Raw genomic sequence first — 23751 nt, 5'->3', positions numbered from 1 at the left:
CGCGAAACCGCTGGTTGGCAGTAATCACGCGTGTAACCACAGTAGCAGCAGAAGTCGTCAGAGAAGAAGAAGCTAAGCAAGTTAACCCACAAACGAAGAAGAAATAGCAAACGTGTTGTGTATAATTTGAGAAGACCAGCAATGATGGAAGTAAATAAACAGCGACTTATGTTTCAGTTAGAGTTAAATCACTCCTCAACTTGGCTCATCTTTGTTTTCACCGTCTCAAACGGAAATACCTATGACGCAGTTTTTTTACCTGACGGGAGGGGTTCTGGTGGACCAATCACAGCGCTTACGGTCCGCGTAGAGCCGACGCGCTGTTAGAAATTTTGTGAGGTGCGCGTCAGGCTACGCAGAGCTACGCACAGGCTACGGATAGCCTACGCCGTAGCTACGCCGTAGGACCTACGCACGACTATAAATCGCCTTAAGTCTCTGCAAATCCAGCGTCAACTTGGCTTGTTTACAAAGGAATCCCCAGTGAAATGAAGCAAACAAATGCTCAAAGTTTTACCCCCGTGAGCTGGCACTTCTTTAAAAAATAAACTTCAACCACACATTCCAAATATCAGAATCCAAAGGATGGTTGTGCAGCTTGGGTTAGACTTTTTCATTCTCTGTCAATTTTTGATAATCAGCGTTGTAAATATTCAATTATAGTCAATTATTATCCATCTTTTCATGTTTTAATGATAATTGTTTTCCAGATTCTATTGAATAAATGCAGACTCTATTGTGATTAGATTTTGTGTCTTTACCTCAGACAGATGATGTCTTGTTGCTGTTTATTTTTGTTGTGGAGAATAATCTTGCACTCCTACATTACACTGTAGTGTTTAACTTCAGCAGCACTGCACAAACCTATCAGTGTCAAAGTTTTGCGAAAGCGTTTAGAGACCAGTGAGGTCAACGCACCACCAACTGGACACCACAAGGAATTACATTTAGACAGGTGTAATTTAGTGGAATCTGTCAAAATGGCATTCACATTTTTCCTGTTTCCTGCTCAAAAAATATTCTGTTAAAGACTTTTCGATTAACTGTGACACACACACTAAAGTTCGAATCTGAAACAAGCCCATTAATGCTCAGCCTCAAGTCAAATGCTTTTAAGTTTTACTGACCTACATACACACTCGTTTGGGTGGCGCACCAGATACATGTCTCACACACACAACAAACTCAGTTTTGATTTTTTTAAATAAATGATAACATGACTAAAAGTAAAAAGTACAACAAAATTATTTTATTTTGTATTAATTTGCACAGTATATTTAACATTTTGGTAACATGTTAAAGTAGCTTTCCTCTCTGGTCAACTTTAAGGGGGCGGCGCCCTGTGCTCCCTATTGACCAGCCGTCACTGTTTGGAGGTAACTTCTCACTCTGCAGAGGCAACAGGTTAGTGGATTAGGAGTTTTGAGTTTGGCTTTTTTAAATTATATATTATTCTTCTGCCTCAATTTAAAGAACCAAAAAAGCAGATGTAAAGGCAAAACGCTAACAAATACGGTTTGAAGTAGAGTCTTGCACCTGTGATTTGCACTTCTAGAATAAAAGGTAACAAAGTTGTAACTGGTACGTTACCTTTTATGTACAATTTTGGTACATATATGTACCTTTAGGTACCAATATGCACCTTTAGGGACAAACGTGTACTTTTGAAAAAGTATCACCAACCCAATGGCAACTTTTGTACCTTCTTGAATTTTTTTCTGAGTTTGTGGGTGGGTTGGTGGGCCACAGGATGGGGCCCAATTATTTACCATAAAATGTTTGAATACCTTGTTTCAAAACATCACAAAACTAATTTGGAATCAAACCCACAAAAATAATTATTTTCAAAATGTCACAGATTTGCCAGGTTCTCATGATTAATCCCACTTAAAGGTCTATCCACAGCCATAGAAACGGTGGAACAACTCTTCCAGTATGTCTTCAGTTACTTTGGTATCTGTTATCCATTCATTCAATAAACCTTACCTGTTAACGTTATCCATTGTTTTCCGTGTCCATATATTAAAAACAAGTTAGCCATGTCAAGCCACTCTACAATACTCATGATAAAATTGTCATATTTTTGTATTTTATCAACTTTTTACTATTGCGAGTTAATTATTTTTTAACAGAAAACGCCTGATGGCATGTTGTTAGATTCGCTAATCACATGAAGTCAAACACATAAAAAACTATTTTAATTTGCTAACAACAAATGTGAGAGGGTTTGGGGCACATGGTGCTGCGCCCCAAGGCGGATCTGAAACAAGCCAGCTCATGTAAGTGGATTTCTGTTGTACTTCCTGTACTTTGTCTTGTCTGATTGTTGCTGAACGCAGTTGTCAATATGAAATGCATGTTGCATTAGATGTCATCTGAAAAATTCCCCTAGAAATCATGGATGGGTCTGAAATTGTGTCAGAAATCACAATGTATGGTTTTTAAACTATTTATTTGAATGATACAACTGCAAATAAGTATTTGAACACCTGTCTATCAGCTAGAATTCTGACCCTCAAAGACCTGTAAGTCTGCCTTTAAAAAGTCCACCTCCACTCCATTTATTATCCAAAATTTAGATGCACCTGTTTGAGGTTGTTAGCTGCATAAAGACACCTGTCCACCACATACAATCAGTAACAATCCAACTACTAACATGGCCAAGACGAAAGAGCTGTCCAACGACACTAGAGACAAAATTGTACACCTCCACAAGGCTGGAAAGGGCTACGGGGAAATTGCCAAGCAGCTTGGTGAAAAAGGTCCGACATGACTGTCAATTTCCCTCGGACTGGGGCTCCATACAATGTAAACCCGGATAAGTTCTACTAACTCAAAAAAATTGAGGCAACTGATTGCAGCTATTTTTCTAAGTTTGCCAACTTAAAAGTTTTGAGTACTGACAACTTCAATTCATATAAAAATGTATTTATCTAAACTTAGATAAAGTCTGATATAAATTAAATTATATAATTTATGTAACTTAAATTGTAGTAGTAGTTTAACTTAAATATTTTGTGGCAACTGATTGCCTTGTTTTTCTTATGTTTCCTGCACTCAAATATCTACATTTTACAACTTAACAGAACACTGTAAAACCCGATAAGTTCAGAGTACTCAAAATATTCAAGTAAACTAACTACTATTTAATTTTGTTCACAAATCACAAAAACATATCATGTGACTCATGAAAATTTGATACTAGTGAAAGTGTGTTGAGGATGAGCTCAGTGCCGACTTTCACATAGGTATTATTTATACGATAAAGCAACACATTATTGACCTAAAGCCTAAGCACAGGCACTACCCTTCTGAACAATGGTAAGCACAAAAAAATAGTAAACTTTTCTAAATCTCCAGTCTTTTTGTTTACTAAAAAACACATAAAATATCACTTAATTTCAAAAAATGCTCTCGTTTTGCGGGCTCATGCAAAGCATGCTGGGAACTGAACCTCCTCAACCAATGGTGTTGATTTAACTTTAAAAGGAAGTAAATTTGCAGTGACAGACTCTTTCTTAGCTTACCTGGCAAATTGAACTCATCACAATCAGCAAAAGTTTGTAATTATTTGCATCCAAGAGCAAATTCATCCGTTTAAAACACGTCTGAATGTCCTTTCAATGATGACGTCACTTTTTAGTAAAAACCGCCACTAGAGGGCTTTTGACTTAAAATATTTAATTATTGTTGAATCTACTTTTCAAGTTCCCTAAACTCTTTACCTTTGGTGTAGTTGAACTTGTAAAAACTCCAAAAAATATTTACTGTTAACTTAAATCTATGATAGATGTTGAATGAACGCAAAAATAATAGTTAGCTAAACTTTTTGGCACATTTTGAGTACCAGGTACTTTCTATTATAAGTTAGTTTTACTGTTTGGATCTCACCTCATGGTGTCTCGATGATTCTAAGAAAGGTGAGAAATCAGCCCAGAGCTCAGTGGCGGAGCTAGACTTTTAAAACAGGGGTGGCAAAGGGGTGGCGAGGTATTATTTTGGGGGGTCAATATACAAAGTGTTCAAGTACACTGTATATAGATTAAATTAAAGTTGTTTATTTTCCAAAATGTACACAATTATATATGTATTAAGTATACAGCAAAAATAGAACAACTGGGATCTGTTTGGACTTTTGCTTCTTTAGAAAGAAGTTGGTAATATCGTCCCTTACACACCTCATGAAGAAACCAAAATTTTGAACAATTTGCTTGTTATTATTTACCATAAGTACACTGTTACTACTAATACAAATATTAAAATAATACACTACGACAAAATCTTAGTATATTGAGGTCTAGCCTATTTGACAACACAAGGAAAATTGCTTACAGACATCTAGACATGTTATGTTAAGGGAGGAGGGAACTAGTTTCCGTTAACTTTAATGTACTTATGTAAATAGACTTCTGTCCCTCACATTAAGCTATGGAATGGCTTCAGATGACTTTGTGAAATTATAATCCAACCCTCTCAGACCCAAGTCACCCAAACTGACGTTTAAAAAGCGTGAGGCGCCGAAAAGCGCGCTGTTTACAACCCTGTTCTATATCCACGGTCGTTTTATTAAGTTCAATGCTGCATTACACGTGACAATATGAATAAGCCTACCCGATTGTTGCTGAACATTTGCTAACGACAAGTTTTTTATTGTTTTAAGCATCTTCACGCAGGCGTGACAGTATTAGTCAGTTTCACAAGACTGCTCATTGAAGTATTAATGCTAAGCACTACAGTGCAATGTCTTCCTTACTTCCCGTTAAAACAGTACTTCGTTTAATTTAATACCAATAAAAGCCGTACATACCAGCAAAACACTCTTCATCGATCATGTGCGTGTTGGCGAGTTGGAGTACAAAGAAGCTGCGTGTCAGCTTAACCAATAGGCTTGTTCGACGTCATGCGGCGCCGCGAGAATAGACAGCTGCTTTACGTCAAAGTACCGCGAGAGTGATTCGCGAAATCATACGGAGGAGTTTGCTTTTAAATCGCTCTCGCGAAACTGTGACATCATCCGGCATCTTGCGGCGCCGCATGAAGTCGAACAAGCGTAATGAAAAGATAGCAGCAACACCACGCTTGTGTGTGCTGCGTAGGATGCATTCACGTCCGCTGGGAGATTTGAGAAATGTTCGTAAAAATCAAACAAAGTAATGTTTTCAGCGGGGTGGCAAGGACTTCGTCTGGGGTGGCAATTGCCACCCCAAATAGCCCTCTGGCTCCGCCACTGCCAGAGCTACACGGAGGAGCTGGTCCACCATTTCCAAGATTATTGTTGGTAATACACTAAGACGTCATGGTTTGAAATCATGCATGGCACGGAAGGTTCCCCTGCTTAAACCAGCACATGTCCAGGCCCGTCTTAACTTTGCCAATGACCAATTGGATGATCCAGAGGAGTAATGGGAGAAAGTCATGTGGTCAGATGAGACCAAAATTAGAACTTTTTGGTCATAATTCCACTAAACGTGTTTGGAGAAAAAAGAATGTTGAGTACCATCCCAAGAATACCATCCCTACTGTGAAGCATGGGGGTGGTAGCATTATGCTTTGGGGGTGTTTTTTGCACATGGGACAGGGCGACTGCACTAAGGAGAGGATGACCCATGTATTGTGAGATTTTGGGGAACAACCTCCTTCCCTCAGTTAGAGCATTGAAGATGGGTCGAGGCTGGGTCTACCAACATGAAAATGGCCTGAATAACCAAGGAGTGGCTCTTTACGAAGCATATCAAGGTTCTGGCGTGGCCTAGCCAGTCTCCAGACCTAAACCCAATAGGGAATCTTTGAAAGGAAGCTCAAACTCCGTGTTTCTCAGCGACAGGCCAGCAACCTGACTGATCTAGAGAAGATCTGTGTGGAGGAGTGGGCCAAAATTCCTCCTAAAGTGTGTGCAAACCTGGTAAACAAATACAGGAAACGTTTGATCTCTGTAATTGCAAACAAAGACTACTGTACCAAATATTAACATTTATTTGCTCAGGTGTTTAAATACTTATTTTCAGCTGCATCATACAAATAAATAGTTAAAAAAAGCATACATTGTGATTTCTGGATTTTTTTAGATTATGTCTCTCACAGTGGACATGCAACTACGATGACAATTTCAGACCCCTCCATGATTTCTAAGTGGGAGAACTTGCAAAATAGCAGGGTGTTCAAATACTTATTTTCCTCACTGTTTATATTCAGAAAACATGTTTATTTATCTACCCTTAGCAAGAACCACGGTGTGAATGTAACATCATATGATTAATATTCATTAATTAAGTTTATAATCATCTTAAATATGCAGAGGCTGATCACAAAGCTGCTATAGAGATCATGTGATACAAGCGTTAATTATAACAACATTTATTCAAAGTAACACAAACCTATTTGGCAAAAACAGATATATATATATATATACTCAGCATGAATCTAAAAGTAGTTTAATGTTTTCTGTGTTTATCCACTTTTCATTGTCATTTTATAAAAAAAAAAAAAAAACACAATGAGCTCAGAGTTTGCAACTTCACCACATACACTAGGAAATGCAAGAGCTATTTTTGCCCAACTTAATAGCTATGACACTAACAACATTATGTTACAAATCATTATACTGTTGTGTGGTGTTAAGCTAAAAATTATAAACACATTTAAAATACTCTGGCCTTAAATGGTCAGATCCACTGTTATGGATGTGACATTTATGGTCAAAACTTAAAATATAAACTCATAGGGCAGTTTCCCGGACCAGGTTTATCCTAGTCCCAGACTAAAATGCATGTGTAGCGGCTTTAATTTTTATGAACTGAAATATCTTAGCATATATCATTGACATTGTTTTGTCTCAAAATGCACACCAGTGGCCGCATAAAACTTTAAGACTAGTCTTTAAAGTTAGTCATGAATTTTTTTCTTCAAGACTGATCATAACCGTTTTAAGTATGTTACATAGAAAGGTAGATTGGTCTAATTTAAATCCAAATAATAAGACTGATTAGCCCTAACTAATTGCTAGTTAGTCAGAATCATTCTTAAGATGCAGTCTTAATGTCACGGCTATGTTTATGCAACCGGCCACAGTAAAGTCTTTTTCTGATGTATGTTTGTAAAAACTACTTAAATATCATAGTCCTGGATTAATCCAAACCCTGTCTGGAAAAGATTTAGATTAGGCCTTATATTAGGACATTTAAGTAGTCAAAACAATGTCCGTGATATACTTTAAGATACGTCAGTACAATTTGTTTTCAGTTAAGTTTGACATGCATTTTAGTTAAAAAAAATGCTTACGTCCTGTCTGGGAAACTGCCCCTTAGAGAATGTATTTATTACCATATTGAACAAACATGCCTACATGGTTTATTTAAATAAACATCATCATATCATGAGAGATTTAAGCAATTTTTCCTTTCACATATCCATCCATATTTTCCTTCATTACAGAGATCATTAATCCACCCAGATGCAGTCATGATTGCACAATCAGGATTTTGGGGATATCCATCTATCCAGTAGCTGAAACAGCAATGAGATTTTAAATAAAATGAATGATGTGTTAATATGTGAAACTAAGTCTAAACTAAAACTTTGATTGCTTAAATTTAATGATCTCTTACCCAGATGTCAGTGTGGTCCCATCAACCCATTTCCACTCTTCCAGTTCTTTTTTCAGACCAATCCAAATGCTATAACCAGTACGATTACGCAAAAACACCTGAAACAATAACACAATTAAACTATAAATGACAATAACAAATGTCAACAAACCACATTCTGCTGACCAGTTCAGAGAAACAGACACAAACAAGTAAACACACTGCACTCTAAAAATGGTGTTCAATAGCCCTAAAATGGTTCAGTGGCTTGAGTGAACCATAAGTGATATAGCACGACTAAAACACCACTTATGAATCTACACAGCACCATTTGAAAGACAGGAGCTATATAAAGTGAATCCCCTATTATTATGAGCCAATGTATCACTTTTAATGATATTTAGCAACATTTTAAAAAGTGTAGTATAGACATCTAATTATTTTCTTTCACTTACATCTTCCTCTTTGTTGTTTATTATAAGCAGATCTGCTCCTTTCTGTTCACAGTCTCGTCTGCTGTCACTCCAGCTCTTATAATCAGATGAAATGTAATAAAAACTCAAGTTGTATTGAATCCATGTACTGAAAGGGAAATCTGTTAATTTAATCAGTTTGTTTGTTAGTTTGATTTATCCAACCTACACATAAATGCTTTATTTTATGCTGTAAACATACAAGTGTTAAAATAATTTGTCCTTTATGCTGATCAATTATTGTATATAATGTATAAATGTAATGTGAATAATAAATAGCTTTTTTATTTACTTTTGTATAATGTATAATGTATAAATATAATGTATAAATGTAATGTAAATAATAAATAGCCTTTTTTTAACTTTTGTTCTTAATCACATACATTTTTTTATGCTGCAGCAGTTTTGTTTGTAAGTTGCATTTTTTGGCGCTTTTCCTTGAGTCACCTTATAGTATTTGGGTATTGTTGACTAATTCAAGGTTTCATAATCATCAATAATATTTTGAAGTGTTTAAGTGAAAATAAATAAATGTTACCTGTTAAGGCATCGTTGAGTTTGTTTTTGAGCTGGTCTCGTTCTTTAGTCAAGTTATAGTTGTGTGTTAGTAGTTGTTTTCTCTCATTGTTGAAATAGACACAGATGACTATTACAGCAGTGAACAGAAGAACAGACAGTAAACACAAACACACTTGAACTGATCTGTGTCTTCTGTTCTTCACTGAGACTCTTCCTGAAAATCACACACATCAGATTACATTTGTCTTTTCTATCTTACTTCAATAAATCAACTGATAAATGAATGTGAGTACCTGTATGTTGAAGCGGTCGCTGTCTCTCTGTACTCCTCTTCTCTGTGTTTAACACTAGTTCATCATTTCTTACTGAATCTAAATCTTCATAGATGTTTACCATCATCTCCTCTCTCTCTCCTCTGTCCATGTTCAGAGTTTCAGGTCTGATCACATCCTTATAAATAACTTCACACATCTCTGATCTCTTAAAGTTAAACAATATAACAATGTGCCAGTGCTGTAGGTTAGTGCCAGTGCTTCAGTTTGGTTTGTTAAGGTTGCTGTTTTGTTCTTTTGTTTCAGCAGCAAAGATGAAACCACGTCATAAGACGTTTCAGTGTTCAAAGTGTGGTCATGCTGCAAAAGTTGGCGTGCATTTAAAGGTATTTATAGAAAGCAGTTTCACAGGGTCTACAAACAGGTTATGATGTAATGTAATTCATGTCAACTTAAGACCATTGAAACTGCAAAATGTTAAGCTAAATCTTACAGAATTGCAAAATAGACATTGAGACTGATGTAGATGAAATGTACAAATAACATGAATATACAGAAGTTCAGCAAGTTGAGTCCAGGGAGTGAGTTTCAACGAGGGATGGAGTTTCAATTCAAAATGTAAAGGGTTTTATCTACATAATAACCTCCTAAGGATATGCAATTGTCATGCGTAAATATAGTGGAATCACAGTGTAAAATCATAGCCTACTTTTTGTGTATGATGACATTTAAAAGTACCTAACAACTACATCTGTAGTCCCATGTAGCAACTTGAAAAATTACTGGAGCGTTTGTGTTAACCACTGTAGGCATTGATTTTCACATTATATGGAACCAGAAGTTAAAATGTTAACTGATTTTGAAAAATAAAACCATTGCAAAACAGCTGCAACATCAGCACGAGCAAGTTAATTTACTATTAATAATAATAATAATAATACCAAGAACTATATCAACAACATCACTTCATCACATCAAGTTCTTTTTACACATACACAGATCCAGGAAATGCCTAAAGCATATTCACACAGATCAGTCATAACATTATGGCTAATATTGTGTAGGTCCCCCTTTTGCCACCAAAACACCCTGACCCGTCGAGGCATGGACTCCACTAGACCTTTCTATGAGAACCAGCATTCACTTTTTCACCAATTTCAGCTACGGTAGCTCGTCTATTGGATCAGACCACACCGGCCTCCCATTACCCTGTCGCCGGTTCACTGACTTGGACCACTTTTGATAGGTACTGACCACTGCAGACCGGGAACACGTCACAAGAGTTGTAGTTTCGGAGATGCTCTGACCCTGTCTTCTAGCCATCACAATTTAAAACTTAAGGAGCAACAGGCTGTGCAGAAGGGTACATATCAAAACATACAGCTGGAAAATAAGAGGTATGATATTCATTACAGGTATGACATTCATTATTTCTTACCAAATCTTCAGTGAATGTTAACGTGTGCTGGTGTAGACTAACTTGAGTTTTTAAGCCTGAAATGCATTAACAAAGAAAAAATGCAATTAACTAAACTTTTCCCATCACTAAACAGGTTACAGTGTATGTCCTCGCTCTGGGTGAGGAGCCCCATTATTTATTCCAGTAGCCCCATCCTTTAAATTATATGTCATCAGCTTTTCATATTCGCATTATTATTATTCAGTGATCAAAGGAGTGTTTATTGAGGAAGTGCGTCTTTGTGTCATCTGCCACAGGTGAAAGTCTCTGCCCACTGGATGCTGTCAGGTGACACTTCTGTAGATATTATCTCTCTGCACATGGCTAAATTTGAGCAGGACTACATATTTAAGACAAATAAACACTCTTGGAGAGCTTTCAGTGTACCTAAGCTAGGGATGGGGATTTTGTTTTAAGTGATGCAAAAAATTCACTTTCCAGTTGTTTCATTGGCATGGGGATGGGGTTGTTGGAAAGTCTGGACATTAGTAAATCGAGGAGGTTGCGTGAAGGCACTTTACCTCATGCTTGTAATAAAATTATATCACCTGTCACCAGGGGCGTCATGCACCAACTTTTTTAAGGGGGCACAGTGTGCATATCTCACAGAAATGTGTGCATACACAGACATCAAACGAAATATTATAGAGCTTTCAGTCTTTTCCATGGCACTTACATTCTAACAATCTGAACACCCCTGATTTCATGCAAAAACCTCCAAAATAAAAGTGTTGACTAACTTTCATATCAAATACTATTTAATCGGAAAAATGTCACATATTGGTATCATATTTACATCTGAAACGGCATGTTTTATTTATTTAAGTTTTAATAAATTACTTGTTTAATTGTGTCATTAATGCATTTTGCACAACAACTGCATTATCCTATAAAATTAATGTAATTTTAAATCCATAGTATATAAACAACGAAAATGACATAAGCTATAGCCACATGATTGATTTTAATGTTCAATAATGATTTAAAAAAATCTGTTAATAAAATTATTAGAGGAATGCATTATTGCATCAAATTTTACCTCATATGTGAACATGTGTTATTTCTGCGCCCCCGTGAACTCTGGCGAACTTTGGCGTTGTACCAAAATGAATCTAGAAATCTACTAATATAACGTCGAGACTGTCACATGCATTTTCTACACAGAGGAGGTTAACTGCACATTACCGTATTGGGGTTTGGAAATGTTCTAGCGTTTCTTACACGTTTTAATTCCTCAGATTAAAATTTATGCAGCAGCAACAACAGCAAAGAGCCCGTGAGCGCGCTCAGACGCTAATTACGTCTGCGACTGCGCTGTCTGCCGCGCCTGCCGCCAGGTCAAAACACTATCAAAACCTCCGAAAAGTGACAAGGATGCAGCATAGAATTGATAATATTGTGCATATTAAACAGACTAAAAGTCAAACAACAGATTAATGGACCTTAGTTTGATTTTAAGGTTGCATGCAAAATCCATTTGGCTTAAAAAAAAAACAAGGGGGCACATGGCCCCTCAGTTTGAATGGGCATGACGCCTCTGCCTGTCACAGCAAACGACCCTCTAGCGGAGAATGAGGGCTCAGTCACTATTGTACTCCAGTTCAAATCCTGGCTTACTGGATCTGCTGTGTAGTTGCCATGGAATTATTTTGGGCTGCACAGAGAATTCTTGCCCTCAGGAAGAATTGGAATGCCTATTCATTCCATAAACACAAAACCTTTTCACTGATACCTTTTCTGTTTGATGGGTGTGCAAAGATGAAGGTTCCTCATTACTTTCACTGATTTAAGAGAACATCATCTTGATGCTTTCTTTTCACATATGAAGTTTGATTTTCTCCAGCTGTAGTGTAAAATCGTGAAGGTCTGTGGTGTTCAGGGTGTTATTTAACTGCTTTTTTGTTGCAGATTCTTGTAGGTTTCTCTGTGCCAGGTTACCAGCAGATGCAATTCAAATTAAAAGCTCTGTTTGAATTCAATATTTTAATGCATTTCAGCACTTTTATGACATTTTATGCCATTAACAAACAAATTGTTACATTGGTAAACCATAGATAACCCACTTATCATAAATAAGAACAATTAAATAGAAATTTTAACTAATTTACTGGAAAAATAATGATCATCTCTCCTAATTAAATAAACTGTCTGGCATTGACTGTACTGCACTTAATATCACATTCCTATTTTAATCATAAAAAGGCACAGTATTGATTTATTTCTCATTCAACAGCATGCAGAATAAAATCAGCAGGACCGGTTTACAAATACATTTAAAACTGTAAAACCTTATTATAAAAAATATCTCATGTTGACACAAAACCTGCAGCTTTGAATGTTGTATCCTTGCACACATCAGTGACAAATACTTTTGTGGACTTCTTAATCCATCTTCTCTGAAATTGCCTAAAACTGACAACACAGCCATTTGTTACTATACATAAAATCCTTTATGTACAAATGTACTAAAATGATCTGAACTTACAGTACAAACTGGATTAATAAATCAATTATGTTGAACGCGGGTGAATTTGATGCAGCGCCCCTAAAACACAGAAAAACAGGATGTCACATTCATGTCCACCATTGGTCTTTACAACAATGTTAAATAAAACAGAGTGCACATCCCAATTTGTGGCTAGGCTTACTGACTTGAGCCTCATTTTTAAAATGGTAAATGGCTTGTTTTCCACCATTCATTTAGTCCATATTAGATAATACTATACTGATCTACACTGGATTTTTGCATGCACCTCATATGATTAAAAAAAGGTTGTTTTGACAATGTTTTCCCACACTGCTATATATGATAATTTGGAGCAATTAAATTGAACTGAAAGAGTCATTAAAATGACTAATGCATAATAAACCAAGATTGGACAGATCTGGTGCCATGAGTATAGCATGGCACTCAAACAGGTGCCATCAATAAATATCAGGCATATATCACTTATGGAGTTTGCACACAGATTCTAAAAATCTCTACGAATTTTGCATGTTAAAAAATAAATACAGCCTGACAAGGTGTCAATCATGTTTACACATCGTAAATTGTTTTGAATAGGGTTACATTTTCTGCATTTTTCACATCCGTAGAAAGTATTTTTAGAGGTGTTTGGACACTTCAGAGCCACCGTACAAGCAAATTGGGTATAAGGTGCCTGATCAGGGGTACCTCAGTCGCAACCTGCCGCATGTGAGACTCGAACCAGCAACTTTTGGGTTATCAGCTTGACTCTCTAACCATTAAGCCATGACTATAATTTTGGACTTCAATATACAAGGATCTTAAGTCTGAATATTAAAAATGATCAATCTCAACAAGGTTTATTTTATACAATTTTATAAGTATAATCCATCTCAAGACCAGGGTGCTGTGGGTGGATCAACAGCACCTTGTTGCCTTAATTTTTTTGGGTGATTTCTAAGTGGTTGCTTAGTCTAAGCCAAAAGAGGACACTCTTAAATCATGTCCTAGTTTCTGTCTCAAAGAAGTCAAAAGCAGTCTGACTGATTAGAAATATAACATCACACCTTATCTTGAAAAGCAACATAATTTTAATATTATTCGACTCTGTAGCAAAAACAAACTATGTTCTGAAGAAAAAGGCAGAGAAAAGGAATAAAAGAGAAAAAATAAGTGATTAAGAAATCTCTCTACAATCAAAATGAATATATTTTACAATGGAGGACATTTAAGCAGATATCTAACTACGGTCCACAGTCCAACACTTCAACAATAATAACATTGTCCTCTAGAAAAACATTCCAGTTAAATTTAAACTAAGCGTGATAGTGCTATCATTCATTGAATAATATCCCAGCTAACAAACCCATGCTGGTGCTAACTGGTCACCCAAGTGAGCTGCAGATAAGATGCACATTTTGATCCCATGCCCAGTCTGTACCACTGTAGCCCATGTGTAACCCATGTGGGCCCCACAAAAAAACGTGTTTGCTGGGATAATGATTGATTGTTTCCTGGGTTTGAACTCATGTACAGGAGTAATGTACTCAAGTCAAACAAGTCGAGTCTCTTATGCACTTCAGTGTTAAGGGTTATTACTGCTTATGTAAAGCATTTCAATCAGGTACAGTATGATCTTTCATGAGTTTCTTTTGCAGATGAAATGCTGCCTTGAAAGACCCCAAATAGTCCCAAATAAGCAAGTGTGCACACAAAATGTCTCTATGATGACAGCCTTACCTTGTCATTAGCTGTAGGTCTCATTACAGCAACTCTGTGATATTGTCTACGCAGCAATGCTAATACAGCATCAAACCGGCCCTAAATATCCAAAAACACAACATTTTTAAAACATGACTTAGCACATTATAGCATCTCAAAGTCATCTAACAGAATACAGCTGATGTGCTAAATAAACATACTTTAATAGGAGTGTACCACTTGTCCGGAGCTGGGGTTGGATATATTGGAGGTGGTATGGGTGGAGGCCTTAATACAGGCTCTTCAAACTCCTCTTCTGGCATTTTCACCACAGCATTTTTGGGTTTCGGCAACCTCGCTCCTTCTTCTGTAGAGCCCTTTTCACCCCACCGAACCTGTGGAGATCACAAGTCTAAGTATATTGCATACAATAACTGTTTCCAAGGTAGAATAACAGTGTTGACAGTCATGTACAGTATGTGTAGGAGGATATGTACAGTAGTGAGGGCGCGTGTGTCATCGCAACCAGAAGCTATGATTTGGCTTCTGGTTAAACAAGGGATTAACATGCAGATTAACATCCACAACGAGAAATGTCTGCAAACTGGACTGAAGCAGCTCTATCCGTCACTATCCACGCTAAAGCTGAGATCATTCAGCAGCATTAAAGAATAGTGTGTCACGTGCTCATAACAAAAATTCATGCACGTCATCGCAACAAGAGATGCACATTAACATTCCCAATGAGGAATGTCTGCAAACTTTAATGAAGCAGAGATCAGGGAGCTCCTTAAATATCCACTCTGAAGCGGAGATCATTCACTAGCATACTAGTAGAGCGCCTTTATAATCTTATCATAAACAAAAATGCACACGCATGGTTTCTGGAGAGAGAAATAACGGATAATCACGGCATCTGTTTGAATTCACACACATATTCTAGAAAATCATTGGCAGTGTAAATGAACCAACAATCAAACAATCCCAGATGCATTTTCCGTGTATTTTCCATAATGTCTGTGTGAAAAGGACTACAGTGTCAACACTGTTACTTTACTTTACTTTAATTTAATACAGTTTTTTTATTACAGTTAAATGTGTTAGCAGGGTTAACTCTCTCTTAATATTCACTGATGTACCTCCATGCGTGTAATACCTCCAGGGCCTCTGCCACCATAATAAGACGCATCTACTGTCGGCCATTTTTTCTTTCGCAGAGGATCTACCTCAGGTTCCTTTAAAACAAAAACACCAATTGTTTCATCAACTCTTTACGCTCTAATAAGGCTTATTTTATTCATATCTGACCAAGATGTCATCCAAAATACCTACAGGTATTGGTCGTGGAGGCGGAGGGCGAGATGGAGGCGGATCCCTGATCACCTATTAGAAGAGAAAAACAGAAATTCATAATATTCTTCTGAATATTAATTTATTATTAATATACTTTCAACCCAACATGTGTTATACTTACCACAGTACAACATAGAGGCCACAACCACCAGAGCACAATTAGACCCACCAGCACCAGCAGAACCAGAATAACTATAACCACCACCATTCCATTAGACTGTGAAAAGTACAAAATTATTAATCATAATTATTCAATTTGTTATATTGCAAACATGTTGATAATCATTAAGGTTATGCTGCAAACATTACCATGCTAAAAGTGCCCAAAACTCTACGGTCTACGGTTCTGTGGTTAATTTTAATTTGACCCACACATTCAGCCTTTGTTATATGGCAGCAGAAAAAAAAGGCTGCTTCAGTGGAAGTTATTACATTTTTTATATATAAAAAAAACAGAATTTTCCTTTAAATAAAATCATCACCTTGTTATTGTCACAACTATATGGCACAACTAACTTTACATGCCATTCAGGCAACCCATGTCTATGGAGGATGAAAAATGACTTATGTAAATAAATGATTAAATAAATAAACAATTGTAAAAAAAAAAATTAAAAAAACATAAATGCATAAATAAATAAGTAATTTGTAAATGCATAAATAAATAAATGTAGATATAAATTAGGACTGTCACAAGATTAATTGTGATTAATTGCATACAAAATAAAATAAAAACAAACATTTGCGTGTGTATTGTGTGAAATTATAATATATATATATATATATATATATATATATATAAACACACACACATTCAAGAAATTTAAGAAAAATTTTATTTACTGTATGTATGTTATGTTATATATAAAAAAATTTACAAAATGTAAATAAATAAATGTATATGTAAATGTTTCTTAAATACATACATGAATGTGTGTGTATTTATATAAACAAAATAATTACACACAGTGCACACACATTTATTATGCAAAAAACTAACTATTATTTTGTGTGCGATAAATCTTTTGACAGCCCTAATATAAATAAATAAATATATTATTTAATCAAAAATATCAACTTTAAATTGTATTATTTTTGTACCACTTGTTTTATACTACATACATTTATTTCTGTGTTTCTACATTTATTTATATTTACTTTCTTTTATGCATTTCTACATTTATAATTTTTTGTCCTCCATAAATGACACTCTCTGCAAACAACTGTAAATGAAAAACATTAAGCCAATGAGATTAGCGTTTACTAGATTGACTTACTAGAAAGTCACATTTATTTGACCTTTTTTTACAATGTTTCACTGCTTCAAAATGCAGAATTACAAGAAAGATTAAGTAAAACTATTAAATATTACTACTAGTATATAGAACAGAATATATGGTATGGCAAATTCTAGTCTAGTCTAGTAGGTCCTGTAATGTATCATATTAACAAAATATATGTGATTGCTCCGAATTTTTGTAAACTAGAAGACATTTTGGGGTGTTTGCATGCACTTGGCCTCCAAAAAAACTTTCTTATTCTGATTAAGCAATTTTATATAATCATCATATATTATTGTTTACTTACACATGTTGTGGCATATATTGTGATTGGACTTGAAATGAAAGACTGGCCATTATTCAGGCTAATGAGCACATCGATGGAGCTGTTGAGGAAGAAAAAAATTCCTTCTAAAGCAAGATAAATAAAGTCTCTTTCATCTGATTGTTCAAAAGCCTGGCAACAAAGAAAAAGTAAACCAAGAAATGTTAGCAGGTTATTTGGTATGTCTTTTAAAAACGCTACACTGTGAGAAACAAAACTGGGCTTTGTTTTAGTGACACTGCCCTGCACTGTGCCTCCGCTTTATCAGTTGACTAATAGCTAAGCTATAAACAGAAACCCAAATAGAAACCCCCGGGAAAAAAGATGGTGGACTCTCATTCTCTTTGCATGCCGGCTTATAACAGCTGTAGCTCTTTGAATGGAGACCCACTGTTCTCAGACACAAGCTGGATGAATGCCACTTACTGGCCGACCTCGGTCAATACTGGAGCTGGACACAGCACATGATTATCTCTCACTATACTCGGCTTCTCATCTAGAAGGAAGAGAGAGCGGTGTAAGACTCTGTTATAAAAGGCCAAATACAGACAAAAGCACAGAGGACTCATTTAAAGAAAAGTTCAAAAACTAAACTTTATGTTGTTTTGAAATATATACTGACTGCTCTATTCCACGTTTAAATCCATGTGATTTCTAAGATCCCATTTGCTAACAAAAAATAACATTGTGGGATACCACACTGCTTACTGACTTCCTAAGTGGTACGGTTAATTATATGTCTGATTTATTATAGTCTCGTGTGTGCTGCAGCTGTGGATTTATATGCGATGGATTAGATGTCTTACTATAGGGCTCCTGTTGATTGACAGATATTGTGCAGACCACACCCTCTGAGGTTCGGCCCTGTGTGAAGCCCCTTCCTCTCAAAACAATGTTGAATGACTCTAAAATGCAATGTTTACACAAAGTTAGACATAATCACGGTTTCAAAAGAATAACATCAATCTAAAATGGATGTCAATCATGTTTTACCATTCACACAAATGGTGGAGGGCTCAAGGTTAAAAATCTCTATGCAGGATTTCTTTAAAATCTGTAAACATAAATACAGTTCAGTTAGAAGGCACAGAAATCACAAGCATTCTGCATGCTACAAATGTCCATTTTGTTTATATGCTTAGCCTCACCGAATTAACAATGGTTTTGAGGGCCTGGAATCCGTCCACGACAGGAAACACTTGATCTTTGCTGTCTGCAATATCTATAAGCTGACCATGCACATGTGTTACATTTACAGAGAATGTTTTATTGATATACATAGCAAATTATAGAAATGACTTATAAAACATTATGTTATGTCCACTGTTTGACAAAGATGCAGTTTTGCCACATTAGGTGATCAAAAATATTCCACCTTAAATTAGTAGCTGATTTATTGCTGATGGTGTACCAGCTAGCAAAAGCTAATGGTAAGCCTGGATCCGATATCATGTTTCAAAACACTTTTCTTTTCTTTATAGCCATTCACATTTAAAGCAACCTCACTAACATTTCCCGGGGCAGAATTGATCTCATGCTAATGGAAAATTAGCAGGATGTGCACTCTGCAAATCCAATTACTCCAGCATCCTTTTCAGAAAAGCACATCCACCAGTGTCTACATAAAGGACACTCTGTTTCTCTGTTACTAATGCACAGAAACATCATCATGAAAACGATATTCCCATGCCAGCGATAATAATGTCAACACCAGCTCAACTGAAATACATTCAACCAAAAGAGAATGCTAGAAACGAAATACTACTACAGAAACAAGAGATATTCTTGAAGCGATAGTTCACCCAAAAATTAAGAATTGGCTTTGTTCAGTAGTCAGGGCACTGATCAGGGAGTCTGCCATTTTAAGGGCCGTCTCAATTGCAAAATCCATCCAGTACACTAAAAATTCCCGCAATGCTACGCAAAAAACAGTGAGCATCGGTGGTCTCTATGTTCCCTTACAGGAAATCACGTGACTTTTTCTGAAGCTTTCTAAACGAAATCTACAAGCCAACTCAATAAACTTCATGAAACGCAACATAACTTTGAAAAGGACATTTTTTGTTTATTTTAATATTATAAACACACATTGCTAGACAGGAAGGGACCACCATCTACTTAATATTTAAATGTAATATTATAACCAACAAATAGAGATGTTGATTTTGCCGGCTGTTGATTAATAACAGCTGTGAACTATCACAACATGCTAAGCAGTCACATCACAGGAAAATAACTGTGTCCCAATGTGAAGTGAGCAAGGGTCCTTACCAGTGCCCGAATCTGCGTACACGATATACTTATTCATGACGTCTGAAGCTAGGAAGCAGATGAGACACCCTTTTGTCATTATTTACTCACCTTCAAGTTGTTTGAACCTCCAGTGTCTGTCTTTGGTTCTCAGAACCCAACACAGAATTTTTTTTAAAAACTGTTGTGACCACCATCCACTTCTATAGTAACCAGAAAACCCCTTCAAGCTTTGAAAATGACCAAAGAAGGCTGTGAAAATAAATCTGCATCATTAATACTTTTGATCTTTAATTTAAAAAAATCTAAAAAAAATCTAAGTTTTGTTAAAATAGGCCCACAACATTAAAGATACAGCAGTATATTTCATTGTACACATGGGGTACTTTTTACCCCTGTGTGCATCAAACTAATGTTGAGTGTTTGCTGCTAAAAAGCATTTTTTTTTTTGTATTAACGATGCAGATTTATTTTCACAGCCTTCTTTGGTTATATTTACAAAGGGTATGAATAATTTTGAGCATGACTGTATATTTAAACTGAGTGAGTGAGTAAATAATGACAGTGTTTTCATTTTGGAATAAACTATCCCTTTAAGAAATGTCATTGCTATTCGCTTCTTGAGATCTTCTGCGTATTGTGTTGTATATTACTGTGTGGTTGCTGGGATGTTAATGGGTGATTGTTGGATGGTTGCTTACTGGCCCAAAAAGCTTGTCTTCAGCTAAATAAAGTTTTATACCCGTTATGTTGTAACGTTAGCCAACAGAGTGGCTACAACCACTACTTCCGCATGTGGCATTGTGCAGATCAATCAGTGTATTGCAGCAAAGTATCGCGAAAGTGATGAGAACATACTGCTTTTGGTTCACTAGCCCTAACACTATTAAAAATGCATAAGTAAACAAAATATATAACAATGTGCAACTGGTCTTTTTATTTTTTTTCTAACATATTGTGCCTTTAACAAAAAGAAAGTATAAACAAGGTTTCATGTTGCTGTAAACAAAGTCTTACCTGGTTTGCGTCAAAATCCTTCACACCAACACAGTACACACGAGCACCATACTGTCTGGCCTTATCAGCCTGATTGATCAAATGGAATTAAGTTAACACATATCTACTTAACTTGATGAAAGTTAATGCATTAAGTCATACAGTAAGCATTGTTACCTCTGTTACAGCAAGTTCATGAGGATACACCTCCAGCTTCCCATCAGTCAGTGCAATAATGATGCTGGATGATCTTGTTTTCTGAGAGGTCATTTGTTCCGATGCCTAAAACAGTGTTCAAGTTCATTTATTATAACAAAATGAAAAATATACATATTTTTTGCATTTAATTTCAAAACTATTGTCATAAATGGGGAGCTGGTCATGGCTTAGTAGCAATACCAGCTTCACACTCTTCTTGGAAGGCTTTCCATTAAATGTTAGAACATGGCTGAGGTTCATTTGCTCAGACACATGAGCATCACTGAAGTAAGGCACTGATAATGGCTCATAGCCAGCTATGTCATTCATCCCAAAATGTGAATTGTAGGCTATACAATTATTTAGTGCCAGACTCAGACTCATTCCTGTGAACCATGTTCTGCACACACCCTAAAATGTTGGCAAAGGCACACATGGTCGACCAATGTTTTTTTTTTTTATGGCCGGTGGCAATATTGAAAATGCAATGGGGCTGATATAACACAGATGTAATTACAGTTATTGAGAGACAAACAGAAAATTGGTTAAATTAAATAAAAACTGTTATGCATAATATTTATATATAAATATATAATACACCCCTTTTAAGTACTTAAAAAAATGACTGAACATCATGTTAAAAGTGAATAATGATTGGTCATTTTACGGTTTGTCAGACTTTTGCTTTACATCTGAGTGTCTTTTTATTATATACAACAAATTTAAGGAATAGAACGAATTTTTGGTTGATTCCATTAATAAAAAATTCCAAATATTGCCCAATTATCGACCACTGCAATATATCGGTCTATCACTACACACAATTGTCTTCATGGCCCTAGCCCAACCTGTTTTTGTAGTTCATATTGTGGGCATTGAATTTACCTTTATAATCCCCGTGTGCATGTAAGTCTCACCAGCAGGTCTGATCTTGCTCAAACTTTGAAGACCATAATCTATAGTTTCCCTACAAGACCAAAGTCACTCATTTATATTTGTGGTACAGCAAACATGTACGAATGAAAAACAAAATGAAATCCCACCTGTCTCCAGTGAGAGGCAGGATTACCTCTGCATTTGAAGAAAAGACTATAAAAGATACTCTCATCTTCGGGCTAAATAAATAACAAAGAAGCACAGTAAAATCAGATTTACCCTTTGTGTGGGAACAAAAACTATGTGTTTTCCAATAGTTTATAAACTTTCACAAACTATTCAGTTGTGCAGGATTTGGTGTAAATTATATAATTTGAGGTTGAACATTTTGCCATCATGCAACCTGCATGAACTAGGTCACCATACCACACACTAATCCAAACACACACAGACTGATGATAAACATAGTCATCTAAAATTAAGTTTATATTTAGCTCAACACATGTTCAAGAGGAACAAGTGGTTTGGACGAGAAAGGATTTGGTTGTGAAGTCTACAAACCATCCAATAACTTTAACATGTGTTAGTTTATAATAAAAAGTGCAAGTATAGCTTCTTACCTTACAAAGCGATTGGTCAATTGTTCCACAAATCCATAAATTTCCATCCAGTTGTCAGAAACACTGCCTGACCTACAATAATGATGAATGTTTGAAGCGTTTTACAAGATAAACAGTACCATATAAGGACTATTGAGTAGCATACTTTAAGATGGTTAAGAAAAAACTGTACCTAAAAATACCAGGGCTACATCATGTGATATAGGCTCTTGGAGTTATAATTTTTATTCATTTTATAAATAGATTAAGGGGAAAGTGTGTCAACATACACCCTATTAAACATATATACATATTTGCACACACTAAAACTCACCGATCCAATACAAAATACAAATCAAAGGCTCCATGGCAATCCTCTCCTTTCCCAAATAAAAGCAAAAAAGAGATGCAGAAAAGTTGGAGAACCCATGCCGCCGCCGCCCATCTCGCTTTATCTGCATGACTGCTGTCTCCTCTCATTCCTGTCTTGTACTTCACGTCTTTATTATTATACGAACACAATAAATTTACACCAGAAATCCGGATGACGCGCGTGAAAGGAGCGCACAGTTGTATTATTCCTGCATGACAACACAAACACCATGTAACATCAAATCTATCCAACCATCCACTCGAACTCCAGTCATTTGCTTATATTGTCTCCCTTTTCCAAAACAAGCATCTCTTGAGATTCGTTTCATTTCGTGAAAGTTTTTTTAATCGAAGCGGGCACGCATTACATTGTACATGAACTCATGATCCACTGCGCATGCGCTAAGTAGGCAGTCGCGCTCCTCGTGCTAGCGCTCTGATTTTGGGATCAAACGCCAGGAATAATTCTATGCGGAAATGAACAATCGGATATCTAAATTTATACTGCATTGTCTACATTCACAATAATAGTCTTCTATCTAAACCCTATTTGTCAGAATGATTTATATCCTAAATATTGATTGGACCATCTACCACATTTCAATTCAATTGTATTTATATAGCGCTTCTCAAAATTGTTTGTCGTTCCAAAGCAGCTTTACATGAAATAGAAACAAAGAAAACACAAAAAAGCATAGAACAACAAAAGTGTTTATAGTCAGAATGGAATACATAGAGATTATTTTTCTTTTGCCTTATTTGAATAATGTAATAAGTAGTACTCCATTCAAAACTATATTATGAACAAGTCTGGATGGAGTTTATGGAGGTATTCAAATAGAATAATCCACTCCTATCTTTCTTTTTGGAGCACTCCAAACTATCTTTCTATCTTTCTTTTTTTATAGAATGATGTAATAATAATAATAACAATAATAATAAGTAAAGTAGCAAAATCTGTACTGGACAAAAATAACGAAAGCAGTATTAACCTAATGTACAAAAGAATGGCGGCCTTCAGGATTTAT

General features: G+C 35.9%; 1 protein-coding gene and 1 long non-coding RNA gene across 3 annotated transcripts; both read right to left on the bottom strand.

Annotated features, from left to right (window-relative positions):
- Window positions 1-5770: 5770 nt before the first annotated feature.
- Window positions 5771-8748, bottom strand: LOC135779553 (uncharacterized). 2 transcript variants are annotated; one of them, XR_010544821.2, is made up of 4 exons: window positions 8595-8748; window positions 8039-8178; window positions 7605-7702; window positions 5771-7503 (listed from the first exon to the last, which is right to left on the bottom strand). It is a non-coding gene; the product is annotated as an uncharacterized lncRNA (long non-coding RNA). The 2 variants fall into 2 exon arrangements; XR_012337790.1 differs by having other exon boundaries at window positions 8039-8113.
- A 3516-nt stretch (window positions 8749-12264) lies between these two features.
- Window positions 12265-23134, bottom strand: antxr2b (ANTXR cell adhesion molecule 2b). Its single transcript, XM_065290297.2, has 18 exons — window positions 22686-23134; window positions 22373-22444; window positions 21920-21991; window positions 21762-21843; window positions 20856-20960; window positions 20700-20768; window positions 18581-18661; window positions 18426-18486; window positions 18239-18337; window positions 17859-17928; window positions 17415-17493; window positions 15949-16044; window positions 15807-15857; window positions 15614-15709; window positions 14696-14869; window positions 14514-14594; window positions 12792-12851; window positions 12265-12718 (listed from the first exon to the last, which is right to left on the bottom strand). The coding sequence occupies exons 1-17, from the start codon at window positions 22829-22831 to the stop codon at window positions 12813-12815; spliced, it is 1473 nt and encodes a 490-aa protein (XP_065146369.1). The 5' UTR covers window positions 22832-23134; the 3' UTR covers window positions 12265-12718; window positions 12792-12812.
- Window positions 23135-23751: the final 617 nt, after the last annotated feature.

Source organism: Paramisgurnus dabryanus, chromosome 10 (genome assembly GCF_030506205.2).
Source record: "Paramisgurnus dabryanus chromosome 10, PD_genome_1.1, whole genome shotgun sequence".
Taxonomy (NCBI): Eukaryota; Metazoa; Chordata; class Actinopteri; order Cypriniformes; family Cobitidae; genus Paramisgurnus; species Paramisgurnus dabryanus.
Note: the sequence above shows the minus strand (reverse complement) of the source record. Positions and strands in the feature narration are given on the sequence as shown.